The sequence below is a fragment of the Penicillium verrucosum genome (genome assembly GCF_028828655.1).
Source record: "Penicillium verrucosum strain IBT 35672 chromosome Unknown utg000001l_segment0_segment0, whole genome shotgun sequence".
NCBI classification, from domain to species: Eukaryota; Fungi; Ascomycota; class Eurotiomycetes; order Eurotiales; family Aspergillaceae; genus Penicillium; species Penicillium verrucosum.
Window position 1 is genome coordinate 3,243,374 of NW_026643210.1, and position 24,232 is coordinate 3,267,605.

The following is a 24,232-nucleotide window of genomic DNA, read 5'->3' on the forward strand; positions in this document are numbered from 1 at the left end:
TGAATGTCCGGAGGTCTGCTAGGTGAGGTTGTATCGGGTATCAGCGGCTCGCCCGCAAAACTAGCCCGAACAGTGCAGTGGGGCTATGGATGAAGATGGATTGAACGGACTGTCTTTTAGTTTCTCCACTAGCTGCGTGTCTCGTTAAACTAACTTCATGCGACATTTCCCGACTCGTCCACTCGTTGTTCACAAGGAGCTGAAGGATACTGCCCATTATATCAACCGTTACTATCAAATGGAAGTCGGGGTGGACTCCTTGTCTCCTAGATGAAACTGTATCCTGACGGTGGCGAAATCCATGGTTCGGTCAGTGAGCAGAAGTAGGGGCTGCTCCCAGTGTTTACGGCGCAAGATCAAGGTGAGTAATATTTTATTTGTTTTGTATGATTTATAGTAATGAGATTGAGTTCTAAGTGCGACGAGGGTCGTCCAGCATGTTCCCAATGCAGACGAATCAAAAAGCCGTGTCCCGGCGTCTACAATGGCCTGTTTATGGTCAATGCTAGCCCCGACCCCAGTGGGCAGCCTAAACAGGCCTCCAATTCTTTCCAGGAAAGCAATGATATCACTCCTGAGCATGCACCTCCATGTCTCCCAGCCGAGCCGTCCCCACACCACTTGTTTGAGCAGGCCCTCTTGTCTAATTTCATCGAGTCATTCTCCCAGTCAGGTTCCAAGCTGACGCAGCCTGATTCCTGGACGAGATATCTACTCTCATGGATATCATCCTCGAAGACCCTTAGGTCGTCGATTCGAGCAACGACGCTTGCCTTCTACGCACAGGTATCCAAGCAAAAGGCTCTGTGCCACGAGGCTGGCCAATACTATGCATGTGCGCTTCATGGCCAGAGGATCTACATGAGCCAGTGGCTGGCAGGATTTAATCGGCCAGCAATTGCCGCACAAGAAATACCTACCGATCAGGATATTTGCACCTCGCTTATGCTAATGTATTATGAGCTTATAAATCCAGCTGCGACAGGAAGCTGGTTGGCGCATTTACGAGGAACAGCCCAGCTCTTAGTACTGAGGGGGCCGCAGAACTGCCAGGTTGGAGCGGTTCATCTCATATTCCGCTCGGTGCGGTTGTTACTGGTGAGTCTGCTGGAGGTCAACGGGTTTAGAATCTAGATATTGAGGCTGATATACATACTGCTGCAGGCCCAAACATCTATTAGAACCCAGGAGCAGTCGTGTTTTGCCTCGTCGGACTGGTGCGAGATACCGTTCGCTCACTCGAAAAAAACAGCACTAGACGTTATTCTCGACGTAATCCACAAGATTGTCGGACTACTTCAACGATACAAGAGCGGTGAGGAGTACAAGAACGAAGATCCTCGCTCGATACTCGGATTATTAGAGAACCTCACAGAGAGCCTCACCAACAGCGAACGCATGTATCTCCGCGAACTCCACGAGTCCTACTCAACCCAGACAATCGCCTCAAACTGTCTCGCCTTCCAGTCAATCGAATTCGAACGACTGAATGACGAAATCTGGCTTGGTGGAGGCGACTTTTGCTCCGCTATACCTGCGGTCATGTTTCACTCAATCCAGATTATGATCAATGATCTTAAGCTGAAGCTTCAGATGGCAGCAGAAAACCATGTCGTGGTCGAGTCTGAGGCTGTGATTAGGGCCTCCGATTTGTTAGATTTTGCAGACACTCTATTCCAGCGCGATCTTCAGAGTAGACTCAACGACGGCTCGTGTATGCAGCTTGTTTTCCCACTGGAGATGGTACGGCGGCATAGTCTTTCTGAGAAGCAAAAGACACGGGCTATGGCCTACCTTCATCGGCTTGGGTGGAAAGATGAAGAAGATGAAGAAGAGCCTTGGATATGATAATTTACGCACAGTCACTGGAATATCTCAGCATGTATAATATGGCCATGCATTTTGGAGGATCAAGAACAAGAAATAAATCCTTCACTCGCTCAGCCCCCGAGTCAACACGCGCAACCCATTCCCATTTCTGTTGTTGCCATCGATCTAGAACTCAGCTCGCTTGTCAACACCACTCAGAGCAACAAGCCAAGGCACCCTAGTAGTAGTATAAAATTCCGCATCAACGCCATCATCCAACTTCTCCGACTCGGTCAACGTCCCCGCCTGCACGAGCTTGAACCCCTTCAACTGCTCAGCCGTGGCTTCTTTCCACAGTGTACTTCCACAGTCTGGGCAGAAGAATACCGTGAGGACCATGCCGTACTCATGGTCCTTTGAAAACCACTTGGGGCTTCCTCCCGTAACGCCGAAGTTGACTTCCGGTACAGCGTAGTTGACTGTATTGCTTCCGCCGGATATCTTGCGGCAAGAGATGCAATGACATATGGCCTGAGTTGAGAATTAACACGGAACTGAAGGAGGAGAGTAGATAAAAAAAAAGCTTGCTTACTTTGAGTGCTGGTGAGCCAGTGTAGGCGTAGGTGCATGCGTTGCAGAGGCAGCTTCCGGTGGTGGTGGTGCTACTCATGATGAATAAACCTTAAGTGAAATTGCAACGAAATGTTGATAGTCTACATGTAGTCTAGAGGGGCTGGTATGGGGAGTTATATGCTTTTTGATTTCATCGACTCCACTGGGACTTCCCTTCTGAGCTAGCTTTCCGAGCCAACCCTGATATATACCTACCTACCCTACCTTACCCTACCCTACCCTACCTAGGTACCCGACTTTAGACCGAGCCGGGTGTCTGCCAGCATTTGAGGTTAGATCTCACGGTGGCTCGGTGAATTCGTTTAAAGGAAATCAACCCAATTGTTGTATAGGTAAGTCATACAAAAGATCCTGATTTATAGATTTTGCATCCTGGCACGGCTATTGCATGCTATTTCATTTATCTTGATATTACAGTCCTTTTGCTTACACTAAGCCTTGATATATCGCCAAGTGGTTTTACAGATCCGCCTAAGACAGCCTCACACAGCCTCAAATCGTTTTGTTCGTTTTCGATTGAAACTAGTGCAGTTTCGACATTCTCATCCTTCTTTGTAGGTGATTTTTGTTTTCTAGTTTTTCAACCCTGTAGTTTTTGATTCTTGAAGTTGAAGTTGAAGTTGAATTTGGATTCGAATCAGATTGACGTCTGGGTGTAAAGCCTTTTGGGGCTTGATCTGGGAATAAAAACCAGCAATTTGTAGTGGCATGTGTTGTCACCTTGCAATGTTCACAATAGGGATTGTTGAAAGGTTTTTTCTTCCATGCATTTTTGGATTTTTGTGCAACCATAAGCTTGGTGTTGCTTAGTTGTTGAATTCCACGGGATTCATCAATAAGTCTTGAAAATAGGGTCTCTGATGTATATGAATTTGGATCTCTCTGTAGAGATTGAATGATAGATTGAATCAATGATTCATAATCTTCACTTAGGCTGTTTAAAACCCATGCAATTACTACCTGTTTAGGTAAAGTAATATCTTTGCTTGATAGATCATCCACTAATATTTTAACTTTGTTAAGATATTCTTCTATGGTATGAAAATCATCCAATTGAGTGTTGAAGAATTCTTTCAAAGTTAGATATTCAGTGGTGAAACCTTTTGGATAATAGATTTCCTAGAGTTTTTCCCAGGCCTGCTTTGCAACTGAAATATCTTTGATATATAGAAGTGGACCATCATCACATAGTAATTGTATAATAGAGAGAGCTCTATCATTTTTACTACCTATAGTGGCTTGTTGGCGAATTGTTCCAATAAGCTCTTCTTTGGTAAGAACTGCTTTCACTCTGATTGCCCAGATTGAATAGTTTTCAGAACCTCGGAGCTTTTGAATTTGTATTTTTTCGAGAGAGGCCATGATTCTATACACAGTACTATCAATGTATATAGAAAGGTGTAGTTCAACGTTTCGGAAGGAGTCAATTTTGTTATAGAAAGATCAAACATAAATCTTTCTATAAAACAAAAGAAAAAAATGAAATGAGCCGGGCTCATAACCTATGAGAGGTTATAGGGAAATCAAAATTGAGAGAAAAGAATTTTGGAAATCAGTTGTAAATCAGTTGCAAATCGGTTGCAGGAAAGAATTGTATTATGATCATAGGAAAAACCATGAAGGATAAAAAACTAAGATCTAGGTGATATTTACCATATATTTGTATCAGATATATGGTTACATTAATATTTATAATGATTAATTGAAAATCCATTTTATGTTGCAATATAACTAATCAATGATTAATTGATTCCATTTTTATGTTGCAACTACAGCCACCAACTTACCCAGGGGCATAGTGGCCAGGGTTACTTTCAGATTTAATGCATACTGTGATGCCTTAATGCCCTAATTTGGTATGGCAGAAAAATCAAGATACATACCTGAATTACAATTACAGCTTCCCGCGGCGGGTGCCTGAATATCTGCCTTAGACAGTATCTAGCCCTATGAATATGAAGCTATTTCTACCATACAAATCCATACATCGCATGATTCTTAGGCGGTTTGAACCTGAATTTAGTGATACCCCTATGAAAATTCGACAACTGCCTTATCACTTTACTCCACCAATATAAGCTCAATGGATTTGGTTTTCAAGTTTATCTAATATAAGAGGGTTTTATATTTTTAAGAGGTAGGTTTTATGGTACAATATACGCTAACTAGAACATAGGTCAAGATGCGTAGATATATGAATTTGAGACTATACCTACATTCATTTTTCGCTAACGTACCAGGGACTTAAAAAATCAAAACACTCTCATGTTAAATAAACTACTAATTCTCTATTTTATACAATAAAAACCAAATCTATTGAGCTTATCTTGACGGAGTGAGGTGTTCGTCCGGCGAACTAGTTATTCCGTGCCGAAGGCTTTACAATACACTATATCCTAGATCTAAAAGCGGTCAGGATTAAGGCCAACATAAGGCTAAATAAGGCCAAATTAAAGCATTAAGGCATTAAGGCATCACAGTATGCATTAAATCTGAAAGTAACCCTGGCCACTATGCCCCTGGGTACACCAACTTGCATATGAGTGTCGATCTTGCATACTGCAGCCTCCTTTATAACATGAAATCACTTACGGAGTACACGGCACTTAACGGTTCTCGAAGAAAGCCTTTGAGCGAGTAATCTCCACACCAGACCACTGGACAAAAGCGAGAGCACTTGGCTTCTCCACCTTGACTGTCACACGCTCATTGCCAAAGTCCACAGTCACAATGCGAGCAATGAACGTAGCCAAAGATTCTACAGACTGGAAATCAGTCTGATCAACCTTCTATAATCCCAAGTCAAGTCAGCAAATAGGCCCCAGAAAAAGACACCAACAAAAGCATCACAGAACAAAAAAAAAAAGGGAGTCAACCGCATACCTCAGCCACAGCCCTTGTCACAGCCTGGTAAGTATCAACAACAGTCGACCCCCAAGCAAGCTGCCCAGGACCCTGGAACGTAAGACCAACAACAACAGCCTGCTTCTCAAGTCTCTCATGAGGATTCACACCCAAGATAGCATAGCACCTAATCCCGTCAATCCGGAACTCCTCCTCCAAAACCACCAATCCGCGCGCCTCCCCACCTATAACCTCCTCCCCAAGCGCAATAACCCCACGATACCGAAGCCCGTCATCCGCACGCAACAAAGCCTTAGGCAAATGCAGCAAGACCTCGCACTCCCCATAAGCCGCCGAGATAGGATTCGGCTGCCTGGCCGCAGTAGCAGCAGACGTAGTCTCCAACAGACCTAACCCGGCATCCGCAACAACACCCGCTATCACGCGCGGGTCTTGGCCTAGTCCGCGGCTCTGCATTTCCTCGCGTCGCGTCCCTTCCAGGCTGATTAGTCGCTGGGAGGGGTGGGATGGGGATGAGATGTTCTCGCCCATGTTGCGCACGTCGTTTTCTAGTCGGCGGAAGAGCTTGCCGTAGTCGAGAGTCAGGGAGACGTTGTCGGTTTCCGCGGCTGTGATTATTGAGGAGTAGGAGAGCTTGAGGGTTGCGGTGCATGGTTGCGACTTTCCCTGGCGGTGCCAGGCTTCTGGCGCGCAGGGGAGGGGGAGCTCGATGTCGCGGAGACGGACGTTGTCAAGGACATCTGGGCGGGGTGGGAGTTGGATTGGTTGGTCGGTCATGGTTGTTGGGGTTACGTTTGTGGTTTTAGGAGAGAGGTTATTGCGACGGCGTAAACAATACTAAATCGAAGGGAAGCTGAGGGGTCTGGTTTTTTTGGCGGGGCACTCGTGAGCGATTGTAGATCATGACGGCGAAACCCACACGGCTTTTTCCGCATTTTGGTTGATATTTGATATTTGATATTTGTTGTAGAATTATAAATTAAATAGAGAAGATTAATGGAATATCATGGGATATTGCATGTATTCCTCTTAACTATAAATGCTACAATTGGAGTTTGGTGGGGTCTTCCAATATATATTTCGACTTCAACGTAGTGAATGACAACAGACAACAAGCCTTCACCCAACGAGCTATTCAAAGATAAGCCGTGTTGGAAGCACGAAGCAACGGGGCATCAGGAATGCTACAGCTAAGAAACAAATCAAAGTGAATTAAGATTTCCAGGTGCTAACACACATACAATAGTCCAGGATGGATAAGACCATAGGGCGATAACCACAGCCTTCAGCCATCCTAAAGTTACCAGGATAGAAAGAAATATTTCAGAACTCGCGCTGTCCAGTCGCCAGGAAGAAAGAAAAGCACCCGGCCGCGAGAACATGCTGAATGAACCCTCGGCAGGTGAAAAAAGATCATGATCCCATGAAATCAATACGAGACGTTGCGGGTATTTGGCGAAGGAGGTCAACAAAAAAATGATGGTAGAACGGGAAGAATATGCAGTAAGTCCAATCAACGAAGACCCGACGCCATCTACCAGTAGCGAGGACGGTCGTAAGGCACATACTCGCCTCTCGGCGGAGAGCGAGGACGGCCGTAACCGCGGGCAGCTAGGTAAGGATCATCATAGTGGCGAGGAGGTGGGGGAGGCCGGGCCTCATAGGGGTCATCGTAGGGACGACGTGGAGGTGGGTAGTCTTCCATCCGAGGGCGAGGGGGAGTCCGGCGGGCATAGCCATCCCGTTCATAGTAGGGATCGCGGCGGATTGGGATTGGCGACCGCTCACGGTAGTGCTCCCGAGGACTGTAGCCACGTGGGGGAGGGATCCGGCGGTCGTACTCCTCCATGGTGGCAGGGTAGGGGCGACGCGGTGGGGAACGAGACCGGTATGGGTCACGAACGGGGCGTTCCTCAAAGGTTTGAATCTGGGAGTTGGTGAGAGGGGGTTCCTCCAGGTCCGAGCCAGGTTGGGCGCTTACATCGGCGACACAAGAGACGACGGAGCCCTTAAACTCTCGCTGGTCCAGTTTCTCCACGGCGGTCTTCAAGTCGTTGGCGGTTTCAAATTCCACAAACCTTGGTCAAATGTCAATGGATTGAAAGGCTCTCTCTCGTGGAATACAATGGTCCACCTACCCTCTGCCCTGTTCACGGCCAGTCTCAGAGTAAACGACGTCCAGACCAGACTGGCGGGCGAAGTCTTTCAAGTCCTATTTAATGCATGGTGAGTCCAGGTCCAGGAAAGGTAACGTGTCCGGTAAATGGTGTAAGAGAAAAGGTAAGCACTTCATGTCCAGTCCGAGGAGGTATATCCGGAATGGCCATCTTATATCGGCATCCAAAAGTCCCAGGAAAGGTTCCATGGGGGTTTGACAACAATGTGTGGTGAGTATGCAAGGATTAAGGAGCAAATCTCAAATCTCGAGGCAAAAGAAAACGCTATAGAAGCAGTTCTCAGTTACCAGGAGAGGAGTGCTGATGGATTAGTACTCCAGGATCCTTGGCTCAACCGATGGCCTCAAGGACAATGGACTGGAAGCATGTGTGGGCTGAGTAAAGAGACAGGTTTGAGGAAACTACATCAGAAACCCCGGGGAGGAATGGACTTGGGCTGCTAACCTGCCAACTTGTTTCTGGAAGACCGGAAATCTGCATGCGGAACATAGTGCGACGTGGACGGGGGAGAGCATTGCGGTCTGGTGGTCCCGGGAAGGCCTCCTTGCGGCGAGGACCGCGTGCAAACTGAACGGTGAGTCGCTCGCCCTTGAAGTCACTGCCGTCTGTGGTATTGATAAGCGGGGAGAGGTCATCGGCGGAGAAGTCATGGGGACATACGGAACGCTGCAGGAAACTAATGTTAGCAAGTCTGCGCAAATAAAGGGAATAAGATGAGCGATTCAGCCATCATTACCGGGCACAATATCTCTGGCGTCCAGCTGGTCGTCATATTCGATGAAGCCGAAACCGTTCATCAGCTTGATCTCCGTGATCTTGCCGGAGCCATGGCTGCTGAAATGTTCCTCGATGTCGCTTTTAGTTACTGAGATAAGTAATAAAAAGATTAGCACATCACTTCTCAAATGGTGATTCCCAAAGCACTAGTCAGATGGTCATCCGCGGCGAAAGCTGTCCCCGTTCCATGTGGATAGCGTAGCTGAAGCTCCCATTTGCTCAACTCGGGGAAGGGTGGACCGAGGGTGGCATTCCACATCGAGCATACGAGGGATCAGAGCACATGGAACTTTTGGGGAACTAGGGAAGCGACCGAATCATGCAAGGTGGTGCGTGTGTTCTCCAAAGCTCAGGGAAGAGGGACAGTCAGGTGCTAGCATACCGTTGCGGGGAAGGTTCCCAAGATAAAGGCGGGTCGAAGACACCTCAGTCATGGCTGGTCTGAAATAACTGATGGGCGATAAGTGGAAGAAAATCTGGTTAAAGAAAATCGTAGAGAATATGGGAGAGATCGAAAAGGCGGGAATGCAGCAAGAGGCTGTGAGATGTGGTGTTGCTGCAGGAAAGCGTGTAACGTGTAACCTGATAAAAAACAATCAGAGAGAACGGGTGTACTGTAAAGTACTGCAAGGTCGAACAGCAAAGCAGAATATCAAAAAACAAATACAAAAGATACGGAAAAGAGAGAGGGGAGGAAAAAGGTAGAAAGTACCGTCTGGCGGTGGACAGTTGAGAAACTTTGGCCGCCTCACTTTTTTCTGATCCACGTGGTTCCACCATAGAACATAGAGAGGGGAAGAGAAATAATATGAAACATTTAGTTCTGTAGAGTATCTAGTATCTAGTATAAATTATAGGTTATAGATTATATGTTGAATCATACCTAGGTATAACTAGTTATAGAATATATCCGAATGAAGTATAAGGAAGCAAGGCTTATCCCTCGTGGACTCTCTCCACTGGCATTCCACGGTTCTGCCAAACCCCATGGGGTCTTTTTTTTTTTTTTGTTCACTTTGGTTTTTTTTTTTGGCCTATTTGTGGCATCTATATACATTGGTCTTCTTTTTGATATCAAATTATGTTGTATATCCAGCCATTCTTTTATTAACTCCCCTGATTCTAGGTATTCTGAGGATCCCATAAGATCATGTCATGATATACTTGGGTCCCTCTCCACCTTGAGGAGTCTGCCAGTTAATGTCTTGTGTAGGAACCTTGATATCACAAGTCTTGCAGTGAATACAACTGGTAAATGGTTAGTATTGTATCCAAGATGACTCAAATACAGGTAAACACTTACTTTTGTGAGTTGATCTGGAACCGGACCCCGTGCTTTTTGCTAGGGTCCTCCACATATTCGTAGACACCTGCAGGACAGAACCGGTTTTCAATACCCTTGTAAGCAGGCCATGCGAGGTCCGTGTGCTTATCCAAGTCCTCCACCTGCAGGTGAACCGGTTGGTCTTCCTCGTGGTTGGTGCCGGTCCGGCTCACACTGGTCAAGATATCGAAGCTGAGCTCTCCGTCTGGCTTGGGGTAAACGATCTTTTCGTATTGAGAAGCAGGCTTGGTAGCCGCTGCGTCGGTGCCATGGTGGCTGAGTGTCCATGGCACTCGGCCCTTGAATACATAGGCCTCCAGACCGGAGTACATAAGTCCACCGAAGAAGCCTAGTGGGGTGTTGAATGAGGGCCGCATGTTACGGACCTCGGACAGTTCCTTCCAAATAGATGATTCCCGTAGAGACTTCTCATAGTCAAACAAGAACACGGTTCCTTGATTGTCACCCTTAAGCGCCGAGAAGGCAGCCTCGGCGGCTAACATACCCGATTTCATTGCGGTGTGGGTACCTTTGATTTTCGGGACGTTTAAAAAGCCAGCCGTGTCACCAATCAAGGCACCTCCGGGGAATGCGCACTTGGGGATCGACTGGAAACCACCCTCATTCAGTGCTCGGGCCCCGTAAGAAATGCACTTGCCGCCCTCGAGAACCTCCTTGAACATGGGGTGGTGTTTCATCTTCTGGAACTCTCCGTATGGTGAGAGCCATGGGTTCGGGTAGTCCAATCCTACTACCAGACCGACACTCACCATGTTGTCCCCAAAGTGGTACAACCAGGCTCCACCATAGGTATCCTTAGGAAGAGGATATCCCAGCGAGTGGGTGATCTCGCCTGATCGGAACTTCTCGGGTTGAATCTCCCAGATTTCCTTGATTCCAAGACCATATGTCTGGGGCTGGCTGTCTCGCCGGAGATCGTATTTCTTGGTCACCTGCTTGGTCAAGCTGCCGTGGCAGCCTTCAGCAAGAAGCGTGACGCGGGCATGGAATTCCATTCCCCTCTCAAATGTCTCCTTGGGTTTTCCATCCCGAGCAAGTCCCAGATCGTTAGTCGCAACGCCCTTGACGGAGCCATCTGCGCTATAGACCATCTCGCTGGCTGCGAACCCAGGGTACACCTCCACGCCAACCTCTTCCGCACGCTCTCCCAACCACTTGGTCAGCTCGTTCAAACTGACAATATAATTCCCCTCATTGTGCATCTGTGGCGGCATGGGGAGTGGGTAAGAGCCGTTTTTGGTCAGGAAACGCATCTTCTCACTCTTGGCGGGGGTCGCACCCTCAAAGCGCGAGGGGTTGTCCTCGGACAGCCAGTCGGGGAGGAGCTCATCGAGGGCGGTTGGTTGCAGAACGTTTCCGGAGACAATATGGGCGCCCAATTCACCAGCCTTCTCTAGTAGGATAACCCGGAATTCTTCGTTGCCTTCCTCGTTGGCAAGTTGTTTCAAGCGAATCGCGGCGGCGAGACCGGCGGGCCCTGTAGTCAATCAAAGCTTAGTTAGGTTGCGCCAGTAAAGAACAAATACAGCACAAAGCACGTACCACCGCCAACGATGCACACATCCACGTCGTCGGACTCGCGCTCCAACGAGCGAGGATCGAAGGCGCCATTCTCGTCGGTGAAGCGCTTTGATAGCGATTGCGAAAAGGCTCGTGTCTGGGTCGGCGCGGTGAATAATGCCGTTCGCCGAGCTAAGCATCGCCCGGAGGTTGTAAAAGGACTGGGTGAGTGGCGGGCTGGAATAGCGATGGCGGAGACGGAGGTGGTAGCTCGTGAGAATCGGGAGGATCGAATTTCACGCCTCAATAGAGGCAGAACGGCACCTTTTGATGCCATTGCGGCGTGTGAGATTGTTTGAAGATCGGGGGGCTGAAACCAGGATTACTAGTAACGACCAGCAGTTGGCATCATCAGATTGAAAGGGTGATTGCGGAGACTCAGTCTATTTAGGTCGTAGATCCCAAATGTCCCCAGAGTCCTCGAGTACCCGAATTTTGAGTGGAAATGACAAAACGCCGAGAAACCGCCTACCCTCGGCTTAACTCGGTCAACCAATAGGAACCTTGGCGATTATCCAACTACCAGGCCTGAGGCAGCAATGGATGGATCACCCGAAGCGGAAATCGCCTCTCGTCGTTGGGGTCTGACTGATCTTTTAGCAACTGTGCATATCTTCTTAGTTGTATTATTCAAGATCAATATATGGAGTACTGCCTTGGTTTTTGTCACATCTAGGCGCCAAATACTCCGTATTCAATCCCCTATAAATACTCGGTACTGATCACATGCATCACATGCTTAGCTTCATTTGTGGTAATGAAATATTCCAACGTCGACATCAGCTCTAGACCTACGGAGTACAGGGTGCATATCTATATGCCAGAAAACAACCTTAAAATAGTCGAGTCATACTAACTGTTTCAAGTGTATCAAAGATCGATCTGGCCAGATCAAAATGTACTTATTCCGTATTATTACTAGAGTATTATTACTAGATTTCCAGGAATGTGACGCCTGTGCCGTTTCGGGTATGGTATTCAGCATACTATACCATACTAGCATACCGGAATCCCCTAGAAAATGCAAAAAATACCATGATGTGACGTGAAGGGTGTTCATGAATAACAAAGTCTCAAACATCGATCTAAATAATAGATCCGAATAATAGGAAAGTGACCGATCATCGCCAGATTGCATGCCATGAGATTTATCCAGCCTTGGCAGACAGTGGATCAACACTGGACGCCACCGCCTGTTAAGGCAGAATCAAAACGGCCACCTGTCCTAATCAAAATCTCTGGGGCGAGTCGCTGGTTTGAAATGCAGAGAACAAATATAGTCAGATCAAATAGAAGTTGTGAGCATTATATCTCCCTATTATCAGTTAGTCCACCACGAAAATGTGGAATATTATAGTGATTATAGTGATTCCCCGGTGTGGTGAGGTCAGAGAGGTAGGGGAAGACACAAGGCAAAAAAATCAGAATTTTTGTTCAGTTGCCATCTGTTAAAGCGGCAAGAGGATAGCGCGTCGTACATGGAGCGACCGAGGGTGGTCGATGACGATGATTGGATTGGCATGGGACGGATGGACTATCAGCTGCAGGAGGACTGCGGACTGGCAAACCCAGCGCCTGTAACCATGGCCCGCGGAGGATAAAGCAAGGGTGTTTGAACCAGTCAGGGGTCAAGATAGAGAAATTAGCGGAGTACGTTGGGCGAATGAAAGTCACTAGAGAAGTTTTGTGGCTGTGATTGGTTCACGACGTGGTTTCCTTGAGCCGCTAGCGGGCAATGGAGCCAAGGTTGAAGGGGGAACAGTCTTGCTGCTTTTACCGCCACCGGCGGCCCAGTCTCCCCTGACCGGGCTGTGACTCAGCACTATATAAAGGCCCAACCTCCCCCAATTTACCTTGGGAATTTTGTCTCGGTCTTGGCGGATCTTATTTCGGAAATTCTTCTTCCCTCCGCTCCTCTCAAAAAGCCTCTTGATTATCAAATCTTGATATCTGCCGGCTTTCTCTTACTAATCAGATCTATCTCAATCAGATCTTTGATTTATACCTTTGGAAGACCCTTGATTCTATTTCTTTTTAGGGAAAAAAAAAAGGTTTTTTAGTCCACGGACCTAATCACCAGAAGTCGAGCCTCAGGTTTCACTTCACCACTCTCTCTTTTTTTTTCAGATCGCGCAGATAGACAATCCCATTTTCCAAAAACAGCGCAAAAGAAACATTTCGAAAGAAACCAAAAAAAAATTGCCATCCTTCCGTCCATAATATCGCCGTCGCGCTTATCTTGAAAAAACACTTGAGTGTGATTTTTTCTTGATTCGTTCACCAGTCGACTGCGTTGGTTTCGTTGCCTACACTATCTCGTGATTGCCTGCCATTCCGAGAGGTTACGTGCGAATACCTCGTAGGGGGATACATTGAGTTGTCCATCTCCCAGGTAAGACCTTCCTTTCTTTTCCCCACGGTTGCACCTTCCCGCTCTTCTTCTTCGTTCCTTCCCTTCTTCGTTCCTTCCCTTTTTGGTTTCATTCTCTTTTGGGCTCCCTTCTCTTCGGGTACTTTTCTTCTCCTACCTCACCGCCTCCCTCTCTCTCCCCGACGCGTTTTATCATCTCGTGACTTTTCGCGATAGAAGCTCACATTTCTTTTTGATAGTTCCATCTGATTTTTTATCGCAACTCGAGGATTCCATCATGGATTCTCTCACCACCCACCCTTCCAATGCGCAGCAGGCTCGTGCCTTCACTGCTACCTCGTCGCTGTCTTTCCCTGGTGGCGCTGGGGATCTGACCCCTCCCAACTCTGAGAAGGAGGCCATGGCACAGGGTGCTCAGGGCGGAAACGGTATTAATGGCCAGCAGGCTGGAGGAAATGCCATGCATGGCACCGGGGTGACTCCCGCTTCTCCTGCAACCCCCGCCGCCACCCCTGGCGCGACCACCACCGGAAGCAGTGGCATTGTCCCTACCTTGCAGTGAGTATACTCTGGATGTTTTTCTGGGTGACCAGAATGGCTGAACTAGTTATTCCAAAAGGAACATCGTTGCTACTGTCAACCTTGACTGTCGCCTTGATCTCAAGACCATCGCGCTGCATGCGCGCAACGCCGAGTACAACCCAAAGGTATTTATTAATCATCCCTCATGTTGCTCCGAGAGGGCCCACACCAGGGTACAATGTGGCTGAACTTGGTTCTTTCCTTAGCGTTTTGCTGCCGTGATCATGCGTATCCGCGAACCCAAGACCACCGCTCTCATCTTCGCCTCTGGCAAGATGGTCGTTACTGGTGCCAAGTCCGAGGATGATTCGAAGCTGGCTTCGCGCAAGTATGCGCGTATTATCCAGAAGCTTGGTTTCAATGCCAAGTTTACTGATTTCAAGATCCAAAATATCGTCGGCTCTTGCGACATCAAGTTCCCCATCCGTCTGGAGGGGTTGGCCTCTCGTCACCACAATTTCAGTTCCTACGAGCCTGAGTTGTTCCCTGGTTTGATCTACCGCATGATGAAGCCCAAGATCGTTCTCCTGATCTTCGTCAGTGGCAAGATTGTCCTGACTGGTGCTAAAGTCCGCGAAGAGATCTACCAGGCTTTCGAGCTGATCTACCCTGTGCTTTCTGGTATGCTGTCTTGCTGGATTTACTGCCATGATACCTTTACTGACTAATGTCCACAGATTTCCGCAAGGTCTAAGAAAGCTCCAAGGAGATCACTATGCATTTCAAACCTGTATTAACATTGCTTTTTCCCTTTACGAGGACAGCCCACTTTGGACTACCCCTCCATTTTCCTTCGGTTCTTTACGACTCTTTTCATGCAAGCATAGTTGGGCGTTTTTAGCGATTCGGATGATCCCCGGTTTCCTCACACTTTCGTGTTCTTCCACACAATTAGATTGCTGCACACCGCAGTGAGGCGGTTGTGCGCCGGTCGATGACTGCCTCGATTTAATCATTTATCGTTCTACGGTTTCATCTGTGGGGGTTGCTTCTATTCCCACAGGCCAAAAAAAAAAAAAATTAATGGTGACCCAAGGCAGTCTGTTAGATTCAGTTCCGTCCTTGCTTTCCCCATCTGGGGCTTGATGGACCGGCTTTGCGCCGTGATACTACCTTTGAGTAGTCAAATGAAAATGTCTTGAAACAAAATTCCCCTATATGTTCGAGTAGATCACTGTAGTTCGTAGCACTGTGGCATTGAGCTTTGCTCACGCCTCGGTCTGTATGCCTTTGTACATCTATATCTTCATGTTATATACATCACACTAAGGGATACATGCCCCTAAAGCACACTACTCCGCGAAGCCTTCTTTGTCTTCGCCAACTCGTCTTTCAAAATCGCCCTCCTCTCCCCAGACCGACTACCATCGCCATCAAAGTCCTCTTCATCCGACACAGCAGTCTCGGGCCATGTCCACATCTCCCTCAACTCGGAGTCAAGTGTACCTTCCAGCGCATCAACTATCTTGTCTCCAATAACAGGGAAGAACTTGAACCCATGGCCACTGCCGCCTGTAGCAAGGAAAAGACCTTCGTGTTCAGGATGATAAGAAACAATGAAGTCACCCGTGGGCCTATTGAACCAATTAGCACCAACCACAACCATCCAACTCGCAACTGGTAACCCAAGGACCAGACTCACGTATCAGTATACCAACAAACCCTTGTATCAACAAACTCCCTCTCCGCAAACCGCGGCAAAAGCTGCCTCAACGCAACCCGGAACGCATCCTGTCCCTCAAGAGGAACAGGAACCCCCTGTTCGGGCAGACTAACCACCATCGAGCCTGAAGCCTCAGCACCAGGAACCGGCACCTCCACCGGGTTGCGATACCCATACGCATGCCGCGCAATCTTAAGTAGATTATCCCGGGGCGGAATAATAAAGATTCCCGTAGCGAAGTTCAAGATCGTAGGCAAATTCTCCAGCTCTCGCTGCTCCTCGTCAGAGATCCGCATATAGGCAATCGCCTGTCCGGTCGCAACAGCCCGACCACGCAAGTCCACAAGCTTCGACGTCCACGCGCCAGTCGCTAGCACAACGAGATCCGCCTCGAGAATCGAACCATCTGCCAAGACGACACCGGTAGCTTTAGGCTTCGCGCCGTTCGTGTCGTACAGCACACGCTCGGCATCACCAGTACGGAAGCTAACCTTGCCCTCAATGTCGAGGAGGGTCTTAGCGTATTGCACGCTGGCCGCAGCATCGGACCATCCAGATCCCCAATTCACGTAGCCGCCGGCGACATCGAGAGTCGCGCCGTAGGCCGGGACGACGCTGAGGACGTCGGCTTGGGTCGGCAGGAAGGTGACGTTATCGCCCTCGATCTGGCGCACGTTGGCGTAGCTCTTACGTGCGTACTCCTTGGCGCTGGCACTATCTTCTGGATACACGAGTAGTAGACCGTTCTGCGTGTAGCGACCATCACGGCCCCAGTCTGTGTTCCGCCATCGGTCAATGGCTGCTGCCGCGAGTTTGGAGTATGCTGCGTTGGCATAGTCGGCTCGCACGATCCGTGATGTGTCGACGGATGAACCGTGCGGGTTTGGGATTGTTGATGAGGATTCTACTACTGTTACTTTTGATTCTGGGTGTCGCTTTGACAGGGAGAGGGCGGTGGATACTGGGGAAATGTCAGTAAGTGGAAATGTAATGTGTGGTGTGACTTGTGTAGATCAGTGATAGGGCTTTTAGAATTGTTGACTCACATCCAAACACACCCCCTCCTACAATCAGAATCTTGGGCGGCAATGCCATTTGTAAAAATATGTGTGTGGGTGAATACTTGAATTGGAGATCCGGGGGATTTCTCCAATTGATAACAAGTCGAGCCGATAACGGCATCGGTCGTCGGCTTCTGTACCCGACTTTTCTTCATCGTTGGGGTCGATATCGTTACTCCAATCTATACCGAATGAGATGTGCAACTGATCTCGGGACTTCATTTTAATCAATTCGGTTTATCTTTATTGGAGCCTCCATCTCATTTTGGTACCGTGGGGGCTGACAACCCTGTCGCGTAAGCACTCAATCTTCGCTCGCGTCAAACCTCTGCACAAAATTCCCTTGGCAGTCCATTCTGCTAGTTCAAAACACCATAATGAACGTAAGTCATTTACGCAGAGTGCCATTAGTTGCAAAGTGGCCCGTCACACCCTGCCGCAGCGCATCAAGCAAGGCCCCTCGACCCCCAAAGCCGAGGTATGTAACCAAAATCCTTCAATCCAAAGCCCAAACTAACATCCCCCAGTCCCAAAATCCCCAAACCAGTGGCCATAAAACGGCGACAAGTAACCCCGCATCGCCAACCCTACCAAGAGCGCCCAATCCCACAGGGCACTCAAGGCGAAGGCCTCAGCGCTGAAACCACGGCGAAACCAGGCCATGGAATCCCACCCAGAGCCCTAACCTTCCTGGGAATCACAGCACTCACCATCAGCACGTACTGCGGCTACTTGTACGCGTCTTACACGCGCGAAGTAAGCAAAGCCCAAACTCTGGACGTGCCACGCGATGTCTCAGACCGCTACAACACGACAGCGGCAACCTTCGACGCAGACGTCGAGCTCTCCGAAAAGGCAATGGGTCTCGGCAAGAAGCGACGAGATCTAGTCCGACAAGCGCGTGGGAACGTGCTAGAAGTCAGCTGCGGCACGGGGCGCAATCTGCGGTTCTATGAGCTCGGCGAGCGTCGTGGGTTAGATGCCGATGGCCATGCTACGGTTTTGGGGTGTCGATCGGTTACGTTTGTTGATCTTAGCCCGCAGATGGTGGCTATTACGAAGGAGAAGTTTGAGAAATTGTATCCTACGTTCCCGGCGACATTCCGGGCTTGTGATGCGGGTAAGGTTGAGACATCTGATATCCAGCCTTCTGGGGTGAAGACGAAGGAGGGACTGGTTTACTTTGATACTATTGTGCAGACTATGGGTCTTTGCTCGATGCCGGATCCGGCTGCTACGCTGAGACATCTGGGGTCTGTTACCAAGCCTGGGAGTGGGCGGATTTTGTTGCTCGAGCATGGGCGTTCTTATTATGATTGGGTTAATCGGATTTTGGATAATCTTGCTCCGGCTCATGCGGATCGGCATGGTTGTTGGTGGAACCGCGATATTGGGGATATTGTGCGTGAGAGTGGGTTGGAGATTGTGGAGGAGAAGCGTTGGCATCTGGGGACTACGTGGCGTTATGTGTTGAAACCGAAGCAGAGCACGGAGAAGTCTCAGTCTTGATCTCGTGGCTTTGGCTGAAGCCTCTTTTGGATGTAATATATTTTGGAGATGTGTATGAGTATTTGGCGTGATAGACATCTTAGTACAATCATGATATAAATGGGATTCAAATATAGAATATAAAACATGCTCAGTTTGTTCTATATATCATAACATGATAAGCCCTAGTGATTGGCATGATGTTATCTTAGAAACTGGCCTATACGTCCACATTAATACTTTCGTCCTGCCTTTTTAGTAACGATACCTGAAGCCTGGTGTCTTCCAGTCAGTGATATCCTCATAGTCGTCCGATACCAACTGCACTCGGTTCACCATATCCGCCACATTTGTCGAATCGCGATCCTCATCCAGCCCCTTCCCACCAATAGCACCCGCATTTCCAGCACTTCCCTCAAAGCCCTCTAGACGAGTACGGCGAGCATTAGTCCACTGCAAGTAGAAACGCAGAATCAACGCCAAGAGGACGGCGAGGGCATAGCAAATCATGATTGTTCGGAAAGCAGTGTTGTAAGTCGGCGCCTCCTCACTGAGGAAGAACTGAGGCCCAGAGATGTTTCCAGCACAGTAAGCCAGGAAGAGCATTGCAGTGACAGTCATTTTCTTAGTGACTCCACGGTAATTGGCCTGCACCAGCGACATAGCAAGCGGCATTGCTGCAGGTCCAGTCGACAAGAGGAAATATCCAAAGAATTGCACCCCGAGGACGATATGCGCACGGGAGTAGATGATCGCACTGCCGATGACGCAAGGGAGGACAACAGCCACGATAAGCAAGCAGTTCAATTGGCGGAAACGACCAGCCAGCCAGCCCGTTCCGGTGATTGTAGCCACGGTGATGAGCGAGTAAGGGATGGTGAGCAGCGTCGATTGCAGGTTTGTGAACCCAAAGGAGACAATCACCAGATTGGCAAAGTTCTGTGTTCCTCCGTTGGGAATCTGGGTGCAAAGCTCCAGTCCGAATATAAGCCACGTCTTGGGATCCATCAGGCATTCGACGACCTGGTCCCATCTCCAAGCGGTCTCCTCCGTTGCGCCTGTGCCTGCAATGACAGCTCTGTTGCTTGCGAACTGGCGTTCCTCTTCTGTTAGAAATTTGGCCTTGGAGATTGAGTCTGGGAGTAGAGTCCAGATAGCAAATCCCCAAAGGAATGTCGCACAGCCGAGGACGAGGAACATCCACCTCCAAGGTCCAACTTTATCTTTGACGTGACCTAGCCCATAAGCAAGGAGACTGGAAACAATACCGCCGACACTCTGTAGAAGGATGAGCTTTTACCCAAAATATCGATAGGGAACAACGTACGTTTCCTGCAAACCACAGGCCTGTCCTGGTAGGAATCTCGTCACGCGTGTACCACGTCGAAGTGATAAACATAAATGCCGGTGTAATTGTTGCTTCAGCGACTCCAAGCAAGAAGCGAACTGTAATGAGACCACCAAAATTGGTACAGGCTGCAGTGAGAGCCACTACAGCACCCCAGAATAGAGTGTTGGCAGTCAAGTATTTGGCGGCGGGCAGACGAGCAATGAGCAAAGTTGTTGGATATACCCATCCCAGGTAACCAAAGTAGAAGATTGATGATACCCAGCTGTACTGCTGGCCAACCAAACCCTAGAAATGATCTTAGTTATGGTTCTTGTTTTTCTCTCGACATGTCCCTACAGTATCGTGCCTCATCCCGAAGACCGACGCGCTCGACAAGATGGTTTTATCCATGAAATTTAACATATATGTTGCGAAAAGCAGTGGTATAAGTCGTCTGTCAATCTTCCTCAATACTCTTTTCGCCATAGCATGGTCCATCCCCTGCTCTGCTGCGGGAGTGTTTGTGTCCATGGCCATTGCTAGTGAAAAGGAAAGAAACAGCTGAGAATGTCAATTTGAACTCTTATTTACAGAGTCATATGCCTGTTATCTTTCCCCGCATCTCTCTTATTGGTGCAACCCCTGCACCTTATCGCTGATTCAGGAATCCTTCAAGCGCCGATTGGATGAGAATGAAGCCCAGTCTTTTAGGGCTGGGGCTAGTAATCCAGCCGTATTTAGTAAGGAGTACTGTCTCGTGTCTCGTGTCTTGTGTCTCGGAGTCTTCTTCTACTCCGGACCCCAACTCTGGTTCTTGATATTTTCAACAAGTTCTACCTATTGAAAACTAAACTTGTATTTTATTTGGAATAAAGCGGTGAAACTTCGGACAGTAAACATGAACGGCCTCACAATCACCCCGTTCATAGCCAATCTCCCCAAGGTCGAACTCCACGTTCACATCGAAGGAACCTTAACACCCTCTCTCCGCTGGGAACTGGCTCACCGGAACAAAGTCTCCCTCCCATACGCTACTTTCTCAGACCTGCAAGCCTCCTATGCAGTAACCCTCAATCACAGACCCGAGCTAAATGGCCGCCAACCAGGCATCCCAACCTTCCTGGAAGCCTATTTTGCCGGGTGCAAAGTTCTCCGCACAGAAACCGACTTCTATGATTTAGCCATGGCCTACCTGCGCCGGTGCGCGGTCATGAATGTGCGCTACACTGAACCCTTCTTCGACATCCAGGCACACACACGCCGCGGAATCCCCGCAGCAGCCGTTATGGACGGGTATATGCGCGCGCAACACGATGCCGCTGTGCAGCTGGGTGTGCATTCGCGCTGGATCTTGTGCTTCTTGCGTGACGAGCCTGTCGGGCAGGGTCTGGATGCTTACCGTGAGGCGAGACCGTGGGCTGCTGGGACTGTTGAGGGTGGGAAGGGCTTGTTTCATGCTGTTGGGTTGGCGAGTAATGCGTACGAGAGGCCGCCGATGCTTTTTGAGGAGGGGTTTGCGTTGGCGCGTGCGGATGGCTTGCATGTTACTATGCACTGTGATTTTGGACAGAAAGATACGCGGGAGCATGTTACTGAAGCTATTTTTGAGGTTTGTGCGGGTAGAGGAGCGGAGAGGATTGATCATGGGTTGGATGCGGAGGACTCTGAGGAGTTGTGGCGTGGGTTGGTTGATAGGGGGATTGGGTTGACTTTGTGTCCGCATGCTTACCATCGGAGGACGGCGACTGAGGTTTTGTTTCCGAAGATTCGGAGGTTGGTGGAGAGGGGGGTGAAGATTTGTATTAATAGTGATGATCCGACTTTGATGCATGATGTTTGGATTGATGGGAACTTGCAAAAGGTCTATACTTATTGCGGGTTTAGTCGGGGGAGATGGTGCAGCTTGCAAGGAATGCGGTGGATATGTGTTGGGCTGAGGAAGATATCAAAAGGGCTATCTATCAGGAACTAGATGGTGTTGATATTTGTGAATAAAGGCTTGTCTGGGGTTATTTGAAAGCTCTTCTCTCGATACGGATATTATGAACAGTCTACTGTTTCACGCAGATAAAGCATGTATCTTCGTATATATATTGTAGTTATACGGTTGATAATATATTAATTTGGATTTAATAACTGCTACCATGACCCCAGGGCATAGGCATGATTTGCTATATCCACTAGTATGATAGGCCAGAGCAATTTCTACTTCCGGTATGACCTTACCCTTTGAAATGCTATTGTGGACTTACAAGCATCCAAAATCAGGGTTTCCCATATCAATATCTGTACGAAGCAACTATGATATACCCTGGCAAATCCCGGGAGGAGATGCCTAAAGAGAATAGTTCCGATATTAGGTGGCTGCAACAATGCTCCCTGGCTGGCTGTCACCATTCTCAGCCAACTTATACAGAGGATAAGAGTTTCGAGGATTTAGGGTAACTGGGGGTATTTTGAAGATTTCCCCTCGGACGATTCTATATATTCCCAAATTACTACATGTTTCCATAGCCTAACTACATAGAGGCGGCTAGGCGATACTATTGGGGAATATATATCCAGCGATGATCAGATGTCTGTCAATGACAGCTTATATATTCAATACACGATGCGCAGTTTGAGTCCTCATTAAGCCTAGGTCTGGGCACGTCCTGGGTGCTGATTGAGCTTCCATAAACAAAAAGTATCTAACCACCCTGTGCTGTGAAATACCCAGCGAGCAGAACACCCCTCATCAAGCGGCAGCACCCCGATTGGGAAAGTCGCGATGGCCTAGAATCCGGTACATAGAGCGACACAATATATATGTTCACTAATAGCCACTCGGCACTTTTTTCCACGGGTGATATTGGTTGATGATAGTGTCAATTCTGGCCCGCATTAAAAACGGGCTTTGCTACCAATCTCCATCATCGATTTATATGCAAGGTGCAGATCTTTTGCAGGGGGTCATTCCGTGTCTTGGATGCATCTTTTCTTTGTTTGATGCAATGGTCCCCGGGGATTGGTTCTGATGTGGCGGGGAATTCGGAACCAAGGATAATGGCTTTAAGTAAGGTTTGGATATTTGATGCATCAGTTATCGAGACGGACTTTCATTGGCACAGACTTGGATGTGTTCTGTTTATGTTGTAGATTGGAGGTAACTATCTGGTATCTATTTGTTAAACAGGGTTACTACATCGAGATAATATATATTGTAGGATAAACCCTCATTTACAATATATATAATTTGTAGACATACTACATACTACATAGTAATATAAATATATAGAGTTAGAAGACGGACATTATGTAGTACTGTACAAAGTAGTATCTGCGGTTGTGGAGATGCGGGGAATTCCTATGCACCTGCATACTGTATGTAGGTACAGTCTGTATGATACATATGTATTCTCAATATTCAAATTGGATGCGATCAGATAAACTTGAGCTAAAGCAATTGTTTCCCTTCGGCCGGTGTAACAATGGGCACTACTATTCCTATGGTTGACGGGTCCCGATCCCCTAGGCCGAAGTGGTCGATGTCATGCAAACGGAGATCAACAAAGCATAAATGCGACACTATCAGTAGAACTCTTTTATGATATACAACATACAGATCGCAGGGGTTAATTCAAGGAATGATGGATGTTTCTCTTAATACAGAGTAGACCTGCGTCACATCTGGGCAGCAATGCTTGTACCTGATACTACGTAAATCCCTTGCTGGATGTCTGTGCTGAAGGAGAGATATGGGCAATGATGTACACGAGTAGTTTGATAAACAATGATATCGTGGATATGGGTTGAGAGGAGAAGGATGTCATCATATGCACGTAGGAATATATATACGGAGTACATATAGAAAGGTCTTATATTAATGTTTCCCCGATGGCATCACCACTTTTTTTTTTAATAGAGGCAACTACGGTAAATTTAGCTTTTAGATATTTAAAATGTTTAAAAAGAAAGTATAGATCTCAAGTTATACTATACATCAAAGCTGAAAGTGAGATTGGATATATAACTATTGTAGAAGAAAAACAAGGTGTCTCAGGTTGCTGCATCATCAGTGGCAAACGTTCCTTTTCTCCCCGAGACGCTAATGTGAGCATCCCTTACTAGCGTCATGTACAATACGATACACCGACTCTGATTGATCGTTATCCCGTCGATTGGGTCCCTGAGACCCACGAAAGAGTGGAAAGTGGACTTTAAGTGGCCACTTCATATTTTCTTTTTTTTCTTTTTCTGTTTGTAAACGGTTACGCTAGGGAGTTGTTTTGGGTCTCGGTGTTTCCGACCGGAGGGCTCGGCTTAAGCCTTGTTAACTTTTGTTTTTTGTTTTTCTGGTCAACACTAGTGAGATGTTCATGATACTGGATTGGATGTCGTGTGTGTAGATGCTTAGTTAGTTTACCTGCATATTTAGTTCGTTGGATACAAAGTAACCTTGAAAATTAATATATTTTGATCTATCAACAGCGGTGTGTGCCTTGGGTCCCCTAGCAACCAACAGGTGACAGATCGAATACATAATCTATGTTTTGTACTGTCCAAATTACATATCCCATGCAGAAAGGAAG

General features: G+C 47.8%; 11 protein-coding genes across 11 annotated transcripts; 5 read left to right on the plus strand and 6 right to left on the minus strand.

Annotated features, from left to right (window-relative positions):
* Nucleotides 1–495: 495 nt before the first annotated feature.
* Nucleotides 496–1,848, plus strand: N7516_001217 (uncharacterized protein; the record flags this gene model as incomplete). Its single annotated transcript, XM_057213939.1, has 2 exons — nucleotides 496–1,098; nucleotides 1,165–1,848. 2 exons carry the CDS (start codon nucleotides 496–498, stop codon nucleotides 1,846–1,848), a joined length of 1,287 nt encoding a protein of 428 aa, XP_057075822.1.
* A 147-nt stretch (nucleotides 1,849–1,995) lies between these two features.
* N7516_001218 (GFA family protein) lies at nucleotides 1,996–2,479 on the minus strand (the record flags this gene model as incomplete). Its single annotated transcript, XM_057213940.1, has 2 exons — nucleotides 1,996–2,340; nucleotides 2,402–2,479. 2 exons carry the CDS (start codon nucleotides 2,477–2,479, stop codon nucleotides 1,996–1,998), a joined length of 423 nt encoding a protein of 140 aa, XP_057075823.1.
* Nucleotides 2,480–5,048: 2,569 nt separating this feature from the next.
* N7516_001219 (dihydroneopterin aldolase family protein) lies at nucleotides 5,049–6,084 on the minus strand (the record flags this gene model as incomplete). Its single annotated transcript, XM_057213941.1, has 2 exons — nucleotides 5,049–5,231; nucleotides 5,326–6,084. The coding sequence occupies 2 exons, from the start codon at nucleotides 6,082–6,084 to the stop codon at nucleotides 5,049–5,051; spliced, it is 942 nt and encodes a 313-aa protein (XP_057075824.1).
* A 757-nt stretch (nucleotides 6,085–6,841) lies between these two features.
* On the minus strand, nucleotides 6,842–8,695 carry N7516_001220 (uncharacterized protein; the record flags this gene model as incomplete). The annotated part of the gene is made up of 7 exons (XM_057213942.1): nucleotides 6,842–7,234; nucleotides 7,289–7,385; nucleotides 7,446–7,519; nucleotides 7,929–8,089; nucleotides 8,145–8,150; nucleotides 8,221–8,349; nucleotides 8,644–8,695. 7 exons carry the CDS (start codon nucleotides 8,693–8,695, stop codon nucleotides 6,842–6,844), a joined length of 912 nt encoding a protein of 303 aa, XP_057075825.1.
* A 714-nt stretch (nucleotides 8,696–9,409) lies between these two features.
* N7516_001221 (electron-transferring-flavoprotein dehydrogenase) lies at nucleotides 9,410–11,443 on the minus strand (the record flags this gene model as incomplete). Its single annotated transcript, XM_057213943.1, has 3 exons — nucleotides 9,410–9,509; nucleotides 9,565–11,083; nucleotides 11,149–11,443. 3 exons carry the CDS (start codon nucleotides 11,441–11,443, stop codon nucleotides 9,410–9,412), a joined length of 1,914 nt encoding a protein of 637 aa, XP_057075826.1.
* An 864-nt stretch (nucleotides 11,444–12,307) lies between these two features.
* On the plus strand, nucleotides 12,308–12,767 carry N7516_001222 (uncharacterized protein; the record flags this gene model as incomplete). The annotated part of the gene is made up of 2 exons (XM_057213944.1): nucleotides 12,308–12,420; nucleotides 12,605–12,767. 2 exons carry the CDS (start codon nucleotides 12,308–12,310, stop codon nucleotides 12,765–12,767), a joined length of 276 nt encoding a protein of 91 aa, XP_057075827.1.
* A 1,047-nt stretch (nucleotides 12,768–13,814) lies between these two features.
* On the plus strand, nucleotides 13,815–14,813 carry N7516_001223 (TBP family protein; the record flags this gene model as incomplete). Its single annotated transcript, XM_057213945.1, has 4 exons — nucleotides 13,815–14,095; nucleotides 14,157–14,244; nucleotides 14,326–14,740; nucleotides 14,797–14,813. The coding sequence occupies 4 exons, from the start codon at nucleotides 13,815–13,817 to the stop codon at nucleotides 14,811–14,813; spliced, it is 801 nt and encodes a 266-aa protein (XP_057075828.1).
* Nucleotides 14,814–15,401: 588 nt separating this feature from the next.
* Nucleotides 15,402–16,877, minus strand: N7516_001224 (NAD(P)/FAD-dependent oxidoreductase; the record flags this gene model as incomplete). Its single annotated transcript, XM_057213946.1, has 3 exons — nucleotides 15,402–15,693; nucleotides 15,762–16,743; nucleotides 16,829–16,877. The coding sequence occupies 3 exons, from the start codon at nucleotides 16,875–16,877 to the stop codon at nucleotides 15,402–15,404; spliced, it is 1,323 nt and encodes a 440-aa protein (XP_057075829.1).
* Nucleotides 16,878–17,220: 343 nt separating this feature from the next.
* On the plus strand, nucleotides 17,221–18,352 carry N7516_001225 (class I SAM-dependent methyltransferase; the record flags this gene model as incomplete). The annotated part of the gene is made up of 2 exons (XM_057213947.1): nucleotides 17,221–17,321; nucleotides 17,371–18,352. 2 exons carry the CDS (start codon nucleotides 17,221–17,223, stop codon nucleotides 18,350–18,352), a joined length of 1,083 nt encoding a protein of 360 aa, XP_057075830.1.
* A 234-nt stretch (nucleotides 18,353–18,586) lies between these two features.
* N7516_001226 (uncharacterized protein) lies at nucleotides 18,587–20,198 on the minus strand (the record flags this gene model as incomplete). Its single annotated transcript, XM_057213948.1, has 3 exons — nucleotides 18,587–19,609; nucleotides 19,659–19,967; nucleotides 20,019–20,198. The coding sequence occupies 3 exons, from the start codon at nucleotides 20,196–20,198 to the stop codon at nucleotides 18,587–18,589; spliced, it is 1,512 nt and encodes a 503-aa protein (XP_057075831.1).
* Nucleotides 20,199–20,559: 361 nt separating this feature from the next.
* N7516_001227 (adenosine deaminase family protein) lies at nucleotides 20,560–21,656 on the plus strand (the record flags this gene model as incomplete). The annotated part of the gene is made up of 2 exons (XM_057213949.1): nucleotides 20,560–21,522; nucleotides 21,546–21,656. 2 exons carry the CDS (start codon nucleotides 20,560–20,562, stop codon nucleotides 21,654–21,656), a joined length of 1,074 nt encoding a protein of 357 aa, XP_057075832.1.
* Nucleotides 21,657–24,232: the final 2,576 nt, after the last annotated feature.